This window comes from Pseudorca crassidens, chromosome 11 (assembly GCF_039906515.1).
Source record: "Pseudorca crassidens isolate mPseCra1 chromosome 11, mPseCra1.hap1, whole genome shotgun sequence".
NCBI classification, from domain to species: Eukaryota; Metazoa; Chordata; class Mammalia; order Artiodactyla; family Delphinidae; genus Pseudorca; species Pseudorca crassidens.
This window is the reverse complement of record NC_090306.1, coordinates 21,542,957-21,564,301: the sequence shown is the minus strand read 5'-3', so window position 1 is coordinate 21,564,301 and position 21,345 is coordinate 21,542,957. Positions and strand designations below refer to the sequence as shown.

General features: G+C 38.3%; 1 protein-coding gene across 4 annotated transcripts in view; it reads left to right on the top strand.

Annotated features, from left to right (window-relative positions):
* The window catches only part of ITPR2 (inositol 1,4,5-trisphosphate receptor type 2), a 533,444-nt gene that overhangs the window by 237,662 nt on the left and 274,437 nt on the right, over window positions 1–21,345 (top strand). For all 4 annotated transcript variants that reach the window (XM_067695972.1, XM_067695968.1, XM_067695971.1 and 1 more), the window contains 5 exons: window positions 10,094–10,183; window positions 10,280–10,405; window positions 15,248–15,370; window positions 16,018–16,218; window positions 18,529–18,780. In XM_067695972.1, the coding sequence (XP_067552073.1) occupies window positions 10,094–10,183; window positions 10,280–10,405; window positions 15,248–15,370; window positions 16,018–16,218; window positions 18,529–18,780 (792 nt within the window). The remainder of the gene's footprint in view (window positions 1–10,093; window positions 10,184–10,279; window positions 10,406–15,247; window positions 15,371–16,017; window positions 16,219–18,528; window positions 18,781–21,345) is intronic.

Here is a 21,345-nt window from a genome sequence, read left to right as displayed (position 1 = left end):
CCCTTTTTTGGCTTTGACCAGGCCAAGCCAAGACAGGTACCCCTTTGTTCTTCTATGGGCCACGTTTTTCCCTGGCTCGTCACTGTGGGTGTCTCCTTTAGGTATTCCTGATCCTGAGGCAGGTTTCTGGTCAGACCTTCCATCTTCTTGGAATTCAGGCTTTGCTTCTTTTCTGTTGTGTGTGTGAGACAAGTTAAAACTCAGTTTTTGGTTATCAGCTTGGGCTGATGCCCTCAGGGCCAACAAATGAGTCCCTGCTTGATTACTGCTTGGAAATTTCATGTATTTTTCTGGTTTCCGGCCTCCGTTTGCTTCCTCTTTACTAAAAAAAGAGATAGTTTAAATATTTTATCTATCACTTCTGAATGTTGTGTAGTCAGAGGGGTTCCTCTGCACTTCTACTTCAACATTTTCTATTTCTGACAGTTCTTAAAAGTAGAAAACTCTATTTTGAGCTCATATATTTATCCTTGTAATGTCTGTTTACTGATGTTAGTATTGAGGCACTGTGGACCATATCTGAACCTACTCTACTTGATTGGCTGTCATTTTTCTCCAGAGAACAACCCCTTTTTTTGAATATTCTGCTTAAAGTACAATTTCATCCCTTCACCATCATGCTTCCTTGCCTTTGTACATACCTGAATTTCTCATTTCCCTTCTTAAAGTTTGATATCTAGAATCAAATCTAATATTTGAGCTATGGCTCTTGTCCTCAAAGAATGAACACACAGATTAACACACATAAAACAGTATGACAAATGTATGATTGAATATTGAACTGTTGTAGCACAGAGAAGGGAGAGGTCAGTGTGGGCCTGGCTACTTGGAGAAGGCTTCAGTGTTTTGAAAGATTGGGAGGATTTTGTTAGTGATTCAGGAATAATCACAAGAGAAGCAGAAATTCAACAGGAATAAGTGATTGGTGTTTGAAGTGGCTGGGACATTGGGAGCCTTTGAAGATTTGGGGGAAGGATGGTTCAGCAGCACAAGAGGCTAAAGGAGGGGACCAGTTAAGGGCCTCTTGCCCAAGTTCAGGTGTGAGGTTAGGTAAGCAGGAACTAGGGAAGCAGCAGTAGAAATGTATACAAGTAGGTGCATTGAGAAGCCAGGAGAATGGTACATTTATAATAGATTAATATAAGGAGAAAAAGTGAGAAACTACAAAGTTACTAATTGTACACAGCCAAATAATCTACATTATACAATGAACCAACTGCCAGAGGTAGTGACAGTTTATTGTAAACAGGATGAAATATATCACAACATCAATGGAAACAGCCAGTAGCAGGCAGCATGTACTCTGGCAGGCCAATCAGATAATAATCCTTTGTTGTTTAGTAGATCTTTACAAAGGCTCTAAACACACGATGATTGGCATTGTTTTAAAACAGCTCATAATGGTCTTTGTGCCTGCTTAGACATCAGAAGACCAGATAGCATTAAAGTAAGTCTTCATTTTAGTAATCAGAAATGTTTCCGATAACATAAAAGTGTTTTTTTCCCTCAATGGTAAACTCTGTGTACTTGGGGCAATAAATGTGAATTGATGATCCATTTACTAACACTAACGAATCTCAGCGAAGCCAAAATTATCCCGTTATTGAAGTTGATCTCGTAGAAGCAGGGGGAGGACGGGCGGATTTGGTCTTCTAGTAAGCCCATTGTGTCCCTAGTACCTATGAGCTTTATTACCTAGTGTATCTTCCAGGGTTTCCCTTTATTAACTTGCCTTCCACGACATGAAAAGATTATACCATTGTTGCTGAAAGCTTGATGGCTAGGGTGTAACGAGTTGACTGTCTCAGTAGTGTTACTAGCGCCTCACATTCAAATATGTTGTGTTGACTTCTAAATATAGGAAGGGGAGGGATTAACTCAGGAAGCCATATCCGAGTGGGTTAAGTCGGGATTGCCCGTTATGCTCATTCACCTCTTAAGAGCTGAGAAGCAGGCCACATGGGCATCACAGGACACAAAGTTCCCACTCGTGTTAAATATTTTGGTGGTTGTTAATTTTTCTTCACAGTGATTGTGCTTCTGTGTCTGTATATCTATATTTATTTGTCTCTGCATCTAGCTACCTACCTATATGTGGTCGCCTGCTCCTTTAAAAAGAAATTATAGTCATCTCTGATGTCTGATGTTTAAACCATCTATCTAGTTTTTACTTCAAGGACTATTTTTTTCCTTTTCGGGGTTTCTGATTGATTCTTTTTCATATCTATGCATTCTAGATTCATAGCTGCCTGTTTTCACTTCATAACTTTTTGTTCTTTTAATGGGTGTGTGATGTATGGGGCAGAATTAACTGGGAAGTGTCCCTGGGGGCTCACTCTGGGTTGCCTGGGCAACCAACTGGCTGTCTGTTTGCAGTGTGAGGTGCGGTGGTGTGAGGGGCAGGGCAACATCTTCTCTCCTAAGAGGCTGTGCACTAATTTGGCTTCTCATGGGACCTAAGGCTTCTGCCCCTCAGCAGGAGCATTCTCGTTTCTGTGGGCCTCATAGCTTGTGTACCTGGTCAATTTCTACCAACAACAGGTACCTGAATCCAGACTGCCTGGTGCCCAAGACGTTTTGTGTACGTCCATTGACCTGTTACTCTCAAACTTGCCCTGTGAGAAGTTGCTACGAGGTAGGGGCACGGGTGGTTACTCAGAAGTGTAGACCCAGACTGGTGACCAGCAGAGCAGCCGTACCTCCCCGGGAGGTGATGGAAGGCTGCGCGCACACGCCTTCTCTTCTCTGCTGGCCCTTGGCTTGTAGTTCCCCCTTTCCCAGTAGAGCTCTCCCTTATCCCCGCCGAGTGATGCTATCGGGTCATCCCGAGCTGCGGTAACCACAGAGGGGTCCACCTGGGGTGAGAGATGTTGTTCCTCACTTTATCTCTATGATTATTTTAAACGTACTTATATTTCAAAGTCCTTTCAGATTATTTGATTGTTTGCGTTTCACTGGGAATGATATAATCTCATTATTGTTTTTTTGTTGTTGTCTTTCTTAGCATTAACTTTCCTCACAGGTATTTGAATTTTAGTTTGCTGATTTATCTTACTGAGAGAATGAATTCCTTCCTTCCTTCCCTCCCTCCCCCTTTCCTTCCCTCTTTTGCTTTTTCTCTGCTTCTCTCTCAGCACCCCTTCGCTGTCTGATGGTTTTTCTCTTACCTCCACATCTCATTACTCTTTAAAAGCAAAACCCAGTTTCCATTCTTTGCCAACCACTTCTGATCTTTTTTCTTTGATGAAGCAAACAGGTAAGGAGGCTGATCCCTCTAGAAAGATATCTTGAAAGAAAATGGTGCTTTCCCAAGTGTTAGTACTTTGATTCTGCACAGCAGGGAAATAGTTCTATATAGACTTGGTTTCTTCAGCAAAACTTCTGATTGACTCTTGGCAAAAGTAACTGGTAGAATGTCTAACCTTCACTGCTTGGTTCAGAAAGACTACATGAGTTTCAGACAGAATATTCCTACAGGATCTGACCAGTGAGGGACACTGTGATAGCTACATGGAGAACTTGTATCCATTCATTTGGGAGAGTGCTTTCTGGAATTTTCCTTTTACGGAATTTGTTTTCTTGTCTCCACTTTCTGTTTTTGCCCTCAACCTCCTTGTATATTTATTTTACTTCTTTATATCCCATTACATATCTCTGTCCTTTATGTCTGAGCTGATGTTGCTGAAGGTGATTGCTACACATGAGTGTCAAAGTCCTTTCACAAGCCATGCATCTGAAAACTAATTTTTGGCTTTGAGCCAAATGCTACTTATACACATTCTCATTCTATTTGGTTGTAATGCAAGTTCTTAAATGTAATGCTTATATCTCCTGAGTTTGTTTCTTCCAATTATTTCCAGGATAAGAATCTTTCTCCCTCTTGTCTTCTGGCCTACATTTAAAATTAATGCCATTTTAGCATAAACTTATTATTTCCTTTCATGTTATAGAGGACAGTTACTATTTTATTCAGTTTTTCACTTTTCCATTTGTTCTCAATTTCATATAAGTTGGTAGCGTGGATTCGAACTTCCTGTATGTTTTTTTGCTCAACGAGTGGCTTGCAAGGAAATTATAGAAGTTGATTCATTCAAATAGGAGCCACCTGTGTCATTGGGCCAGGCAGCAGCGTTTCCTTAATGATTGCTTGCTGGAGAGGGAGTCGAAGAGAAGGTGGTGCTGATTTCTTCCTCTCACCTTCTATACATACAGCTCCCTCTCTCAGTCACACTGGGGTGCGCTCTGAGGTGACTGTGACTAAGAATGCTTCCTTCACATGACATCAGGTAGCAGACATAGTCTGTAAGGGCTCTATTTATATCACTGTTTTCATTTCCTGCACAGTGCTTTGTTAACCTTTGCCACCCTGCTGACTAAAGGGTTGCCTATCCTTTCTAATTTCATATAATACTGGTGAGGAGTGAATTAAAAAGTATTATATAATATAAATAAAGTATTATAGAAAGTATTACAGAAAAAAGTACTGTACATTGCTGTGCTATAGTGGGTTCCTGTTGTACTCCTAGGAAAGCAGCTATTAGTTTACATCGAACATACCTATCATCAGTACATTCCCTTTTTTCTGGAATATGTCTTTAAGCAAAGAGAATGCACTCCAGTGGTACATCCTTTTTTGGTTACTTATTTATCAGAGATATAGATAGTCAAAGAGTTTGGGGTATTTTCTAGGACATCTGATTAAACATCATCAAATACTCATTAAAATGGCATCAAATGAATCTGAAAATGCCATGTTTGTATTTGTGTTAGGACAAAGGAAAGGAAAACAGGTTTGGAGTAAGACTAAGAATATGCATTTACCCTCTAGAAGGGCAGGGATTTGTGCCTAGGTTGAGGGAAATCTGGAGGGGCGTTATCGGCCAGTGTTGGTGGACACAGCCTCTTCCCCGCACTGTGGATCTTGGACCAAGCCTTCAAGCAGCCTTAGGTGCCAGCCAGGGAAGCAGAAACGACCATGACCCCATGATGGTCTGAATTAGCTTTACAGACAAGGTCAGATAAGTAGATCTAGGCTGATGCTAGGGTTCCTGCATCCCCCTGGATATCATCCCGAATGGGTGGTATGCGATGTTAGTCTTAGGTGGGAGGGAGAGAAAATACTTCCTTCTCCCACGGTGAGGTTATCATTCAGTTGTCTGAAGGAGGTGCTATTTACTAGGAAGAGCTTCAACTAAATTATCATATGGTTGGTCAGTCAAGTATAAAAGACTGAGTAGTAGATTTTTTCTGTGTGTTTCGGAGGGAGGTGGGAAGGGAAAAGGATGGCATTTGGCATCTGAAGTTGGGAGGAGGGTGATTGGTAAATGATGCCACTGATTCAGTTAACTAGTGGATACAGGAAGAGAAGGCTGGAAATCCAGACGGTGAGCAGAATGCTTTGCAGTCTTGCTGACTTGATGACATTTGCTGGGGAAGGACACCTGTCACTTCACTGGGATGGGGACAAAGAGAAGACATGCACTGAGATATTTTTTTTAATAGATCTTTATTGGAGTATAATTGCTTCACAATACTGTGTTAGTTTCTGTTACACAACAAAGCGAATCAGCCATATGCATACACATGTCCCCATATGCCCTCCCTCTTAAGCCTCCCTCCCATCCTCCCTACCCCACCCCTCTAGTCATCGCAAAACACCAAGCCGATCTCCCTGTGCTATGCTGCTGCTTCCCACCAGCCAACTGTTTTACATTCGGTAATGTGTGTATGTCGATACTACTCTCACTTCGCCCCAGCTTCACCCTCCCACCCCATGTCCTCAAGACCATTTTCTATGTCTGCCTCTTTATTCCTGCCCTGCAGCTAGGTTCATCAGTACCACTTTTTTTTTTTAGATTCCACATGTATGCGTTAGCATACGGTATTTGTTTTTCTCTTTGCCTTACTTCACTCTGTATGACGGACTTTAGGTCCATCCACCTCACTACAAATAACTCAATTTTGTTTCTTTTTATGGCTGAGTAATATTCCATTGTATATATGTGCCACATCTTCAACCATTCATCTGTTGATGGACATAGGTTGGTTCCATGTCCTGGCTATTGTAAATATGCCCTGAGCTATTTTAATCACAGCTGTAGTAGATGCAGGAAGTTCTACATTGTAGGATTTGGAAAGTTCTTTTTTTTTTTAAAAAAAAATGATTGCCCATGTTTAAGTTAAGGAGCCAGATCCTCATTAATTTGTGCCCATGTTTAGTTCACCATATGGTTCATACAATATTATTTTCTTATATCATTTTTGCTATTGATCTAAAAGGCGTTTCCATGCCTGATGCCAAATAAATTTGAGAGCAACGCTGTGTTCAGAACCACTATTTGTTTAGGTATTCACTCTGAGTCTGTCTAGATCCATGCGACCATCTAATTTCTAGACTCTTCCCTAAATTTCTAGACCCTTCTAGACTCTCCTTGCTATGTTGTTTCTGAATGTATTGCTTTATGTTACAGTATATACTGTACAATTAAAAATCTAGCCACCTCAATAAAATCACTTAACTAAGTGGTTCCCATATTCCACTAGAGGAAATAAATTCAAGTTCTTCCAGATGATTGGAAACAATTACAATAAAGTGCAAGTATTTTTGGAGTTCCATATTTATTCTTCATCACTGCTGTCAAAAGGATAATATGGATATTTACTAGAAGCATGGCATTGTTCTCAGTGTTACACATTTTTTTTTTCCTGAGTCCGCTCAGCTCTGGGACTCTGAATAAACTATAATTCTACATTTTACACATAACTAATATTTTGTCATTAGGATAAAGCCACGGCTTTGTAGATTTGGGCACTGATGTAGGGCCAAATTTGCATAGGATATAAAAAATATAATTAATTTCTTCCCTTTCTGGAGGAGAAGTCTCAGAACATCTTTACATAGAGAATTTTGGCGTCAACATAAGAAAACAAAACCTCACTGTAGTTATATAGTTTACATATTTCTTAAATTCCCCCAGTCTCTGTTTTGGGATCTTCCAGATGTTCTGTGGGTTAATATTTTTGTTTGGTTTAATTACATTGAATTATTTTCTGAAACTAAAGGGGACCATTTATTGAATTCTCCAGCATTGCCTCCTTTTGTTGACTGCTGGCAATTTTAAATTAAAATAAGTTTTCTTCATCATTCCCATACTTAGAAAGTTTAACATTGTCTGTATCCTCCCTTGGGCAGGACTAGAGAACATAACTTTTTGTAATGTAGTACATCTTCCCTGAGATTACTTTTCTTAAAACAAGACAGTTGCTTTTTTTGCAGGCCATTGTTTGAAAAATAGACTTAAATATATCTGCCAAAACTTTGCCTGTATCTCTGACTGATTTTTTTTAAGTTGACATATGTCAGAAAGATCTCCTTTCCACCTTAGGAGCTTTGTCAGTCTTTAGACTTGGTAGCATCTTAATCCTGGCTTGGAATACAAGGGTGGTTTTCTTTAATATTGCTTCTCTTCCAGAAAAAAAATGAATATGGCCTTTTTAAATTCAGCCTTCACCTTTGTGATCAGAAAAAGGAAATTTAATTATATGTCTAGCTTCGCGATTTCTATTTCTCATCAATAAATTATTTTTGGTATCAAATAGAAACGCTGTTTGTCTCATGCTCTGACCTCCAGCCTCTTCCATCTAAACAGTTTATATTTACGTGAGCCGCTTGGGCCCCTTCCCTCTTCTACACTGACTTCACTTACATATATAGCTTTACATTTTCTTCTACAACTTTTTCAGATTCACTTAATGTTTATTGTCTTGTAGACAATATCTCCCATTCTTTTTTCTCTTTTATTTACCTGGGGTGGAGATTGGATTGCTTTCATTTCTTTCCTAGGATTTATTAACATAGGTGATACAACCCTGGAAGGAAACAGTAACGGTTTGAATACTTGCAGTGTTTTTATTCTTTAATTTTTGCAGTTCCAGTTCCATTGAGTGAAAGAGATAAGGTGGTCAGAAAATCTTGGAGAGTATCCTGTCATAGTAAAACAAAGTGAGATTTAAAGCAAATGGTAGTGAGCCATAGAATCAGATGCCAAAGACAGTTCTAGTAATTGAGTCATTGACACATAAAAGAATTTTAATACAGTAGATTATTCTTTTGAGGAATTTAGTGGGGGTAGTAATCTATGCAAGACTACTTCCCAGAGTGGGTGGTATCACAGAAAGTGCTTGGTTGGCCTCAACTTGGCCATATTTTCAGAGAGTTAAGAAAGAATCAGTAGAGGGTGGAAACTGTCCGTGCGCAAGAAACAGAGATGAAGCAGAGAGAAGAGGCAGGGGGAGATGGAATTTAAAAATCCGTGCTTCAAAAGTTCTTTTTCTCTGAGACATAGCAGGGAAGGTAGACGGTTTTGTAGATGATACTGGACATTTTCAGACGGAGAAGAGGCAATGTCATGTAGGGGAATTTCCTTATGCTCAGTAAAATGGGAGAAGAGTTACTTGCTAAGTGGAGTTCAGATTGGGAGCCTCCGTCTTGGACAGTATTTGCCTGGAGAGAAGTCACAGAGGAACACGGAGCTTACTGAGCAGTGGTGATGGTACCGCATGGGCCAAGTCACGCACCTGCTTGAAGCCTTCCATCAGAATTCTTTGACTAGCAAGGAAAATGTATATATTTTTCTTTCTTGGTTTGCATTAATTTTGTGATTTTTCATGGAACACAGTAGGAAAAACAGGGACAAATAAAATTTATCAATTGGCTTCACATATTTTTTACTTTTGCCTGAGCTTAGATTGGAGTCCCCTTTAACTGTGAGTCCAACACCTTCAATGTAGTCAGGACTTTAGGGTGTTTTTTAACCCACGTTGAACTTGACATTCATCCCAAGTGCAATTTTGTACCTGTTGTAAATCAGGGAGGTGGTCGGGCCCCACTCCATCTAATGGTCCACTTTTGCAACATGCTTTGTCAGTTCTTGTCATTTTCTACACACTGTTGTGCTTTTCTTTCTACAGTGCCTTTGGCTAAGGTGACTTTTTCGCCTAACAAGTGTACCCCTGCCCTTCCACACCCCTCTCATACTTAACTATGAGTATATGTACTTATAACTATGAGTATAAGTAGTTTTCATCTTTCAAGACCTTAGCTTAAATTTCCCCCCCTTCATAAAGCTGTCTAAAGCTATAACTAGCCTCTGTCTCTCTCTTTGAATAGTGAATTCTGCTCAGTTCAAATCTTTATTTTCATATTTCTCCCTGTTTTCTTAGGTAAACTGTAATTTTCTTGTGGGAAGGACCATATCTTCTATTTCTTTTATATCTATTCACCATTGCCTAGTACCAGAAGTGTATTAAGTCTTAATAAATGTTCAGGTATTAAATTGTTTGTAAGTGATGTTTTATTTTCATATGGTGACTCCAATAGTTGATATTTAAAATATCTATCTCCCTGTATTTGTTTTTTTATTGTACTGCTACAGATAATGGTTGTTATATTGAAATGCTTTTGGTGTTTCAAGTCCTCTTAATAAGCTTTATTAATTTAAAATATTATTTTTAAATAAAGAAAAATTTTTTTTCATTTTCATGATTCTGTACATGGTTGGTTGGCCCCCAGTCATGACTCTTAAGGATGTCATGGTAACCTGTCAGAGAATTCTTGGGTTAAGGTGCTTTTTCCTCCCATCCCTGAAGTGTTTTAACATGTCATGTTATGATATGCTCCTTCAGTCTTTTTTTTTTTCCCTGAAGTTCATCCCTAATAATAAAATTATGCCTCCTATGCCCTGGATTTTTACTATTCCTTTTCCTGTAGGCAATATAAAGTCATGATATGTCTAATACATTTAGCATAAGGAAATAGACTGATAATGTTACTTGTAATACCCTTTCCTTTTAAACTTAATTCATTAATTATTAGTAATGCCATAGATCTTGTAATTGGTTGTTGTTGGGAAGTGGTCATTTTCATGACTCATTTAAGCCAAGGAGCTTTTTATGGGATAAAAAATACCAAGGAAACATTTAAGTTGAATAATTAATTCATCACAAAATAATTACAAGAAGTATTTCTTACAAAATAAATAAATTTATTACAAAGATATATAGGGCATAACATACATCTTCGTGTTTATTTTAGGACTCAAACATTTTAAGTCCAGTGCAAGATGGAACAAAGAAACCACAGATTGACAGCAATAAGAGCAACAACTACCGGATTGTAAAGGAGGTCAGATGTGAAATATTTCTATATGAGTTTATACTGGCATGGCAAAGAAGTTTTGTTCATTTATTATATTTAATGCTTTTCTTCTTCTTTGGAAAGATTTTGATTAGGCTAAGTAAACTCTGTATACAGAATAAAAAGTGTCGGAATCAACATCAACGATTACTGAAAAATATGGGAGCCCATTCAGTGGTGTTAGACCTGCTGCAGATACCCTATGAAAAGGTAAGTTCTTAGGTACTGTTTTCCTTTTTAAATTTTGATACAATTTCAATATAGCAAGGTTACAAAGAATCTTTTTCCTTGAACTATTTGCAGGTAAGTTGCCAACCTGATGCCCTACCACCCCTGAGCCCTTTAGTGTATATTCCCTACAAGTATAACCAAGTAACAACCTTCCAGACCGGGAAAGAGCATCCCACTCTACTGCTACCTAATCCTCACATGCCATTCACATTTCTCCCATCATCTCAATCATGTCCTGTTTGACAAAAAGATCCACTTCAGAAACAGGAGCTGTTCGGTGTTATGTGCATTTTAATCTCCTCATGCTGGAACTCTTTGACGTTGACACTTTTGAAGACAGACCAGCTATTTTGAAGACTGTCCCTTAATTTGGGTCATTTGATGTTTCCTCGTGATTCGATTCAGTTATGCATCTTTGGCAGGAACGTAACACTTAAGTTTTTCCCACCACTTCCTATCAGGCAGCATGCGATTTTGATTTGCCCCATGACCGGTGATGTTTACTTGGGTCAATTGATTAAGGTGGTGTCTGCCAGGATTATCACTGTGAAGTACTCAGTTTCCCTTTGTAACAAATATTTTGTGGCATGGTTCTTTGAAACTAAGTAAACATTCCATTTTTTTTAAATCAAACTTTCAATTTATTCATTTATTTATTTTTATCAGTATGGACTTACAGATGCTCGTCTTATTCAATAGGTTATATTTGGTTTCTAGCACTGTTTATTTTGATTGTCCCAGATTTGGCCAATGGAGCCCCTTCAGGCCAGCTGACCTGTCCTCTAACATGGTCCCATCGTTCTTCGAGTAGTTCCTTGCTTTGTTGCACATTAAAATAGTCCAGGCTCCCTTGCATTTTTCTTGTTCCACCTCTGGAATTAGCCATTTATTCAGGAAGCCCCAGTTCCATTTGGGGGAGAATGGTATTTGGGAGAAAAATCCTGAGAACTAAATGTACTTATTGCTGTGGAGGTTTGCCCCTCCAGGCCCTTTAAGTAGACAAATCTAGAGAATATATGTGTGTGTGAATATAGTTATTCTCTTACTCCATCTCATCTTCCATCACCACTGCTGCCCATTCCTCCTTATGAATGCCCTCTGCACCTCACTCAGGCTCTGACCCCTCCACAAAGGTGGATGCCCTCTTCATCTCTCTTGGGCACCAATGTGCCATGCCAGGCCCCTCTCTGTGGATACCCTCCCCACTTGTACTTTTCACTTCTCATACTGGATTGCCCCCTGTCTGACTTAGTTATGTTTTAATATGTAAATTTATAAGGTGGTATAATTCAAACTAGGTTAGATAATGCAATGAAAGAATTACTGAAAAGCAAGAAAAAGTATTAAACCTTAAAAAAGGTATTAAAAAAGATATTTTCCAAATTATTATATCTTTGATATTGTAACATGGGCATTGGACATGTGATCAAGTCCCTTTTTCTACTATTTAGTATAACTGTAGTGTTGCGTATTTTACTACTACTTTGTGTTTTGCTGTTTTATTATTAATCATATTTTTATTGAAGTATAATTCACTTATAATATTATATTAGTTTCTGGTGTACAACAGAGTGATTTGATACGTCTATACATCACAAAATGATGTGACCATACAAAGTTATTACAATATTATTGACTATATTCCCTATGCTGTATATTACATCCCTATGACTTGTTTATTTTATAACTGAAAGTTTGTACCTCTTAATCTCCCCCACCTAGTTTACTCATTCCCCCCGACGCCGGCAACCACTAGTTTGTTCTCTGTATCTATGAGTCTGTTTCTGTTTTGTTATGTTTGTTCATTTGTTTTCTCTTTTAGATTCCACATATAAGTGAAATCATACAGTATTTGTCTCTGTATGATTTATTTCACTTAGCATAATACCCTCTAGGTCCATCCATGTTGTCACAAATGGCAAGATTCCATTCCTTTATGGCTGAGTATTATTCCATTGTATATGTATATCACTTCTTCTTATTCCATTCATCTGTCAGTGGACACTTAGTTTGCTTTTGTATCTTGACTATTGTAAATAATGCTGTAGTGAACATATGGGTGTACATATCTTTTTGAATTAGTGTTTTTGTTTTCTTCAGAAAAGTACTCGAAGTGGAATTGCTGGATCATATGATAGTTCTATTTTTAATTTTTGAGGAAACGTTATATACTGTCTTCTGTAGTGGCTACACCAATTTACATTTCCGCTAACAGTGCATACGGGTTCCCTTTTCTCCACATTCTAACCAACACTTGTTATTTGTTTTTGATAATAGCCTTTCTGACAGGTGTGAGGTGATATCTCACTGTGGTTTTGATTTGCACTTCCTTGATGATTAGTGATGTTGAGCATCTTTTCATGTGTCTGTTGGCCATCTGTATGTCTTCTTTGAAAAAATGTCTATTCAGTTCCTATGCCCATTTTTTAAATCAGGTTGTTTGTTTTTTTGATGTTCAATCATATGAGTTTTTTGGTATATTTTGTATATTAATCCCTTATTGGATATGTCATTTGCAAATGTCTTCTCCCATTCAATAGGTTGCCTTTTCATTTTGTTGATAGTTTCCTTTGCTGTGCAATAATTTTTTAGTTTGATTAGGTCCCACTTGTTTATTTTTGCTTTTGTTTCCCTTGCCTGAGGAGACATATCCAAAAAGTATTGCTGAGACCGATGTCAAAAAGTGTACTTCTCACATTTTCTTCTAGGAGTTTTATGGTTTCAGGTCTTAGATCTAAGTCCTTAATCCACTTTAAGTCTACTTTTGTATATGGTATGAGAAAGTAGTCCAGTTTGATTCTTTTGCATGGAGCTGTCCAGTTTTCCCAACACTGTTTATTGAAGAAGCTGCCTCTTCCCCATTGTGTATTCTTGCCTCCTTTGTCATTCCTTCCTGATGCATTTCTACCACTCTTCACCAGCCCAGAATGTCTAAATCAAGTGATTTTTACGTGCATCACCTAAAGCTTAAATAAAAGGTTGAAGAATTTTTCTACACATCACTGAAAATCACATACAATGTGGCATCCTCTCTCTCAGAGCTCATTCCTTGGTTAATTGACCATAGTTCTTGGGTTTATCTCTGGGCTCTCTGTTCTGTTCTGTTGATATATGTGTCTGTTTTTGTGCCAGTATCATACTATTTTGATCACTGTAGCTTTGTAATATAGTTTGATATCAGGGAGCATGATATCTCCAGCTTTGTTCTTCTTTCTCAAGATTGTTTTGACTATTCAGGGTCTTTTGTGGTTCCATATAAATGTTAGAATTATTTCTGGGAAAAATGCCATTGGGGTTTGCTCAGTTTTGATACCTAGATTGTTCAGGAACAAACAAAAAAAAGCATAAGATGACAGTTTCAAAGAAACACCAATTCCAGTAGAACTGGCCCTGATGTCCTTCTGTGTGGCTGGCTTTTCTGTGGGAATTGGGTGTTCCTGCGGCTAAAGTTCCTTTGATGTCTTTTCACTATCCCTGGATTACACACATAAAGGAAAATGTTAGTAGATTTTGAAATAAAAACTTCCTATTTTCAAGATAGGAATGGAGTTTTCTGGACATATTTATTAGTCTGGTTAGTTCATCCCTATTTTCAATGTGAGGAAGTGAGTCTATTAATGATCCGAGGCAGTTTATTTAGTTATAGATGGAATAAAATATAGACTCTCAGGTTAGGAAAAAAGAAAACATTAAATGCATTGAATATAAACTATTACTCAAAACATGAGTCCATTTTGTATATCTGACACTGACCCCATGACCTACCCAGAAAAATTTTAGTTTGTTTCAGTGATATTGTTAAAAGACCACTTTTAAAAAGAGAACTTTGCATTCTTTGTGAGTTTTGAGCCTTAAGTTTCTTATTGAGATTCTTATTAGCAGTGAAGTACCTTATTGTAGGACTTTGGAAAATGACAGTGAATAAGGAAACAACTTAAGAGTGTGTGTGTTAAGAAAGAGGGGGACAAAGAGAGAGGGGAAAAGAGGAGGTCGGAAAGCGAAGAGAAAAAGGAAAAGAATGAGATGGAAAAAATAGACAAAGTAAGTCGCAAAAGGAGGGTGCACAGAGAGGGGAGAGGAGAGACTAGAGGTAAGGTCAGAACTATATATACAGAGAGAAATTTACAGAGTGGAGAAAAGAGGGCAAGTGAGTGGAGAGAAGAAAGAATGGGGGCAAAGCAGGAGGACAAGGGAGTGAGAGCAGGAGAGAAGGAGCAGAAGGGGCCAGAGGAGGAGGGATAGATGCCTCCTGGAAAAGTAGAAAGGGAGGAGTTGGAGAAAGAGGGGGATAGAGATGGTGGGGAAGGAGAAGAAACAGAAAACAAAAGGAACAGGAAGATCCAGGTACATGGAAACACTGGGAAAGATGGGAAATCCAAGAGAGGGGAGGAAAGAGGGATTGGAGGGTGCAGGACAGAAGGGAGCAGAACCCAGGAGAATGAGGGGGCCAGAGAGAGAGAAAGGGGGGACAACGGGGGTGTGGGGACAGAGGCAGGGGAGAAGAGACAGCTTTGTACGGAGATGGGAAATTGTAGTGGACAAGCAGGAAAGTTGGGGAGAATGAGAGATGGACCGTGAAACAAAAAGGGGGAGGAAAGAGTGGAGCAGAACAGATAGGAGGAGAATTAAGAGAAGGGGAGAGACGTCTACAAAATGGGGAGGGTGGATGGGACGGGGTAACCGGGAGAGGGGTAGACACAGAAAGGGGAGCATAAAATAGTGGCATGGAGGAAAAAATGCATGTGCGAAAAAATATATTCTTTGATAATATTTTTGCTCCTGTGTGTTTCTCTGTATCACGTGCTACTCTTTAACTTCTAGAATGATGAAAAGATGAATGAAGTAATGAATCTGGCCCATACATTCCTGCAGAATTTCTGTCGGGGAAATCCACAGAATCAAGTTCTCCTCCATAAACATCTGAATTTGTTCTTAACCCCTGGTGTAAGTATTTGAGTGACTTCTAATATTTATAGTAAAGTGTCCATCTCATTCGTTTTAGCAACATTGATGGATAGAATTTTATTCATCTTCATCACCACATTTTTTAACTTGTAGGGGGTTCTCCTCCTAAAAGTGAATATCTTTTATTTCCATTAAGGAAACATTTAAAGAAACGTGAAAAATTACACAGATCTTACCTGCAGATGATAACTTCATTTATATGTACATAGTTTAATGTTAGGAAAAAGATGTGGTAGGACAAAGACTAACTCTTTGATGCCATGAGTAAGTTAAATCTGGAAAACTCAAAGGTGGGGTTAAATCTGCTCTGTAAAACATGTATCAGCGAATACTAAGGAACAGCTACTTTTGAATAATACATAATTAAATTAATCTCAAGAATACTGTTGCCAACTTGTTGGCGTTTATAATAAGCTCCGTTTTCCAACTAAATTCCTTTGTGAGCTCAGTTTTTTTTTTTAAGTGCTGAATAATCTCAATGCACTTTGTAGAAGACTTGCACAGAAAACTCACTACAGTTTTGCATAAAATAGGAAACTAATCACGAGCTGCGCAATTGGTCTAAGTACTGTAGAATAGAAAATTGATCTTGTCAGAGTTACAAGGGCACATTCCTCTGTGTGTAGCTCCTTGAAGCAGAAACCATGCGGCACATCTTCATGAACAATTATCATCTGTGCAATGAAATTAGCGAGAGGGTTATCCAGCACTTCGTGCACTGCATTGAGACACACGGCCGCCACGTGGAGTACCTGAGGTTTCTGCAGACGATTGTCAAAGCAGATGGTAAATATGTGAAGAAATGCCAGGATATGGTGATGACCGAGGTATGTTCTCAGTTTGTATTTTATCAGCTTCACGTAAACAATATGCTCAAATATGGGTTTTCTGTTAATTTAACAATCCCCCAGCAACATAGGTTTGGAAAATAAATTAAGTACGACTACTTAAGCACAAATGTATTTTGCTTAGACCTAGGGAAGTAACGTATCGTAAGTTGATGTTATAATTTTCTAGGAGTTTATTTTTTTTTGATTCTTAATGAATTTGTGTATTTTAAATAATGGGTAAAATCCTATGAAAAGTTATAGATTATTTAGAATGAAAGTGATTAAATTTTATATTTTTAAGTTTCAGTATGTAACAATAATGGATTAAACTCTGCTTTTCAAGTGCCCTTATTACTCGGTTCCTGAAACATAGAATGGGTGTTCTTTGCTACTATTTACAGGGGGCTTTGAAGGGAATGAAACTAATGAATAGAAATTATCCATCAGTGATTCATTATATATGGAAACTTAGCTATTTAGAGTAAGTTAAAACTTTGAGAAAAGCAAATGGATGAAGTACTTCATTTATTTTGCCCTTTTCATTATGTTGTTTGTCATTGAGCAAGATTTATACAATGAATGAGTTACTCACTGGGAACCAAGTGATACTTTGGAGAATACTTTGAGCCTGTTTGGGTAAATCATTGCTCTGTGACCTAATGGTTCTCTAAAGGCCTGTATGGATTAGGCAGCTTTCAAACATGGCTACAAACAAGTTATATAGTAGATTATAGTGATTTGGGGGGATTTTCATAATGATGTACCTTAAATTTGAGAGTGGGAGTAGTTTCTATATTGGTACAATGTGAGTCCCTCTTGCTCCATAGAAATGTTAAAGTTAATTCAGCTGGAAGCCTTGAATTTTAAACATAAATTATTGTTATTAACATTTAAGGAGCATTTTAAACTTGTAAAATTTACCTCTTATCTCTATTTACATGAACATTAGCTCTTCATTGCCTAGAAATGTGAGAATTAATTTGATTTTGGAAAATCATCATGGAAAGACTTAAAATGGGAAAGCAGCACATAGTTAAGCCAGTCCTATGGCATTTATTAGGTGAAGCATTTCTGTGTGTAAAGAAGTATTTATAATATTATGTTAATATATAAATTTTTGACCCATATACATTCACTTTCAACAAAACTTTCAGTGTAAGCCAATTAATTGTCTTATCAATTCAAATAAAATAGAGAGAAAAATTACATAATCTGTGTTCTCCACCAGAATATTTCACATTGATGTCAGAAAATTGGTGCTGTAATAGACAGCAAGAATTGAGGCCTGCGCAGCTCCTGACCTGTCTGTGGTTTGGGGTTGCTATCTGCCTCATAAAGCGAAGTAGAGGGTTTGTCTTCTGGGAAGACAAAAGTCTTCTCTGCCAAAACCTCTTACATAGTTGGCCTTGGCACCTTCCAGGAATTGGAGGGCAGGGATTGCGACCTCTTGAGTCTGGGTTTTCAGTTGAGGTAGAGAGAGAAGACAGTGGTTATGAAGTCTGGAGTGGGGTGTAGTTACCTCCAGAACTCATCACTGTTAACTCAGCCTGGGCTTCACGAGAGTCAAAGTGGATTCCTCAATAAAATAATAATACAGTTTCCCCCCCAAAATAGACAAGGCATTACGGTGATTGAGCAATAAAATTACCACCTGCTGGAATTCTCCACTGAAGTTATATAAACAAAACAGGGAAGAAAATTTATGTCCTAAAAGCCCCTACATATTCATTCTTTGTCTCTCTCTCTCTTTTTTAAAAGTTGTCTTTTTCTCTTCATTTCTCCCATCTCTGCTTTTACCTCCATTCTCTACCGACATCCATGACACGTGGAATCTCCAAATTCTCGTAGAGTTGCATTTGGTTCAATGTACTTGCTTACTTATTCTGTCACTATTGAAGGAGATGGGGATATTTTATTCTATAGTAAAATTAGACTTACGAGATTTCTCATGCTTGGCAATGGAGTCTGCCATTTGAAGTAGAAGGAAGTAACTTCATTGGAATATTTTGCAGGTTTAATTTCAGTGGGTGACTCACTGAACAGCTTACTGTCATCTGTGTCCTTAATTCTTGCCCCTCTCCATCTCTCCCATGTCTCTCCGACTGGTTTTGATAACATTCATAACTAATCACTTGACACATGCCTAGAATCTTTTTTACCATCCTGCCTTGGTGTAGTTCTGCATTTGCAGTGTTATCTATGTTTTTACAAAGAGATGCACGTATTTCCAGATAGACCAAGCCTTTGGAAATAACTGCAAGGATGAACATTTGGACTGCTATGTCGACTCTCTTGTTATCATTTCAGTTGATAAATGGGGGTGAAGATGTGCTGGTATTTTACAATGATAGAGCATCATTTCCCATCCTTCTCCATATGATGTGTTCAGAGAGGGACCGAGGGGACGAGAGTGGCCCCTTAGCCTACCACATCACCCTTGTGGAGTTGCTGGCAGCATGCACAGAGGGCAAAAATGTCTACACTGAAATCAAGTGCAATTCCCTTCTGCCCCTGGACGACATAGTGAGGGTGGTGACCCATGACGACTGCATCCCTGAGGTAAGCCTGGCAAAAGCTTAGTGGCTATAGAATTGTTAGTAATTTTTAATAAGTGCCGGAAGTCCTCCTACTATTGTTTATAATGAGATAATGTATTTAGTGAAGGAATTGTACTTAGCTATACAATTAGGAACATTTAAAAGAGCATAAAAAGTTTACTCTTTTGTTCTACAAGGAACTATGAAAAAGGATAAACCTTTTTAAAGTATAGCCGCTATTAGTTTACTAGAAGCTACCATAGGAATTTCTAGGTATGACATTGTGATCAAACGGAAAAATTGACTTGTAACCTCTAGTATGTTCCTGAGCATAAAACAGATGCTTCATAAATAATTCACAGTCATCAATAGGAGAGGCTAGGATGGTACTGCAGGATCACTATCAGATTCTCTAGGTTTACCTTTGCTTTATGGAGTAGATGCATTCTTGGAAATATGGACACATTTTGCTTTATTCACACATCATCTTTTGCCCTCCGTTCTTGTTTGGCATGACGGCAGGGAAGAAACTCATTAGAAGCTGGTTGTCTGCCAACAAGATTAACGAGGCTTCCAGGAACGTGCATTGCAATAATGTTTTTCTTTTCTACCATTGTGGTGTATTGTTGCAAAGTTTATAAACATGTGATACACTAAATCCAAACATTTTAAATCACAGTAGCTTAAAAAGGCATCCGGTTAGGTTAACTTCCCTACTTCCAAATAGTCCTACACAGTGATGGACTTGAAAGTATATTTTTATGAAAATTTGTGGAATTGTTGATACCTCAAACCAAGGGTACTTCATGACTTGATTGGTTTGAAATAAGATGGCAAAGAAAGGAAGCATAGTGTAGTGATTAAATCCGTGGGTTCTGTCTTCATTTGAGGTCCTGATTCTGGCCGTGCAGTTCTCTTGGACATAGCACTCTAACCTCTTATATTCACATACTTCACCCCTCGTCATCCTTCAGATCTTGATTCCAGCATTACTTCTTTAAGGAAGACCCTCCTGGCTTCCCATAGTAGAGTCTATAAGAGCCTATAATTTGAAATTTGATATTTGAATTTTATTAGTTAAAAATATCTGTAGCCTTCACATTCTTTACCAAGATTATAAGCTAAATGAGAGTAACACCTGGGTCTGTTTGTAGTCACCATTATATTGTCTGAACCTGAACCTACATTTAATAAGTATGTTCTGAATGAATGAACGAATGGTTTAAAGAATGAGTCAGAATCTTGGATCCATTACTTTCTAGCTGTGTGACTGATTCCAACAGGGTACTTAACCTTCTAATCTTCAATTTACACAATTTTGAAGCAAAATAATTATAGTATGTACCTGATAGGATTGGTGGAGGATTAAATTAAGATATTACATACAGACTGCTGAAGGCGTTTGGCATGTAGCGAGCACTGAATGCATATTAACTGCTGTCAAGATGATTATGATATGCACCAAATGGCTCTGATGTCTCCGTGACACAGGCACCCTGCCATTGAAGACTTGCTTCAGACCTCAGTCAGGCAGAGATAAGTACTAAGGGCATGAAAGCTGGCCCTGTATTCCTTATGGTTCTAACTCGGATTCTGTGAACCCTCTGAAATTGTTTACATGATTTTTTTATGTGTGTGCATTTTTCTGGGGAAATTTGTAGCATTCATCACATTCTTATACAGAGAGAGAGAGAGGAGAGAAAAGAAGAGATGAGAAAAGAGAAGAAGGGGAAAGAAAAGGAAAAACAAAAACGATTGCCCTATGCACTTTAGAAATGGTATATGTTGGTGAGACTCATGCCAGTCTTTTATGAGGAACTTTGCTAAATCTGGAAAGGAACTTTACTACATCTTAAAATAATTCAATTTTTTTTTTTTTGGTAAGCTGTGAGCCTGCTTCTTCTCAGAAATAGTAATTTAAATGCTTTTGAATGGCAACAAAGTATTATTTAGTCAACATACTGAAGCATTGTATTAGATCTCTTTTGGTTGCCAGTGACAGAAACCCAATTTAAACTAGTTTAAATTTTAAAAGGGAATTTTATTGGCTCTTGTATTTGGGAATTTGAAGAATAGTTGTTCATATGATTCAAGAGGTTCAAACAATGTCAGAATTCCTTCTATCTCTTGTTACCTTTTCCTTTGTGGTTTTGCCTCATTCTCTTCATCTGAGCATAATTTTCCTCCACACACCTGGAGAAGATGGGTCTTGGAGTCCAGGTTGACCTTGTTCCATTTTGACAATGAGAGAGGGGGAAAGAGAGCGAGAGAGAGAACGAGAGAGTATGAATGAATGAATGACAGAGACAGAGAAGGGGAGGGGATGTGGGGAGGTGAGGGGGAGAGGAGGGAAGAGAGGGAAGCAGAGAGGGAAAGAGTACTTTTGACTCCTAGTGTCTGAAATATGTTAGACTTGTTTTACATGAAGTTCACATTCTCACACCAATCACTGGGCCCAGGGGAATGGAATACTAGGTCACGTGTTTACCCTGGGTCAGGGGGTGGAGTGTTTTAGTAAAAGAAAGGAGATGGGAATGCTCTCTGGGTACACCCAAAGTATACTATGATTTACTATAGGAAATAACAC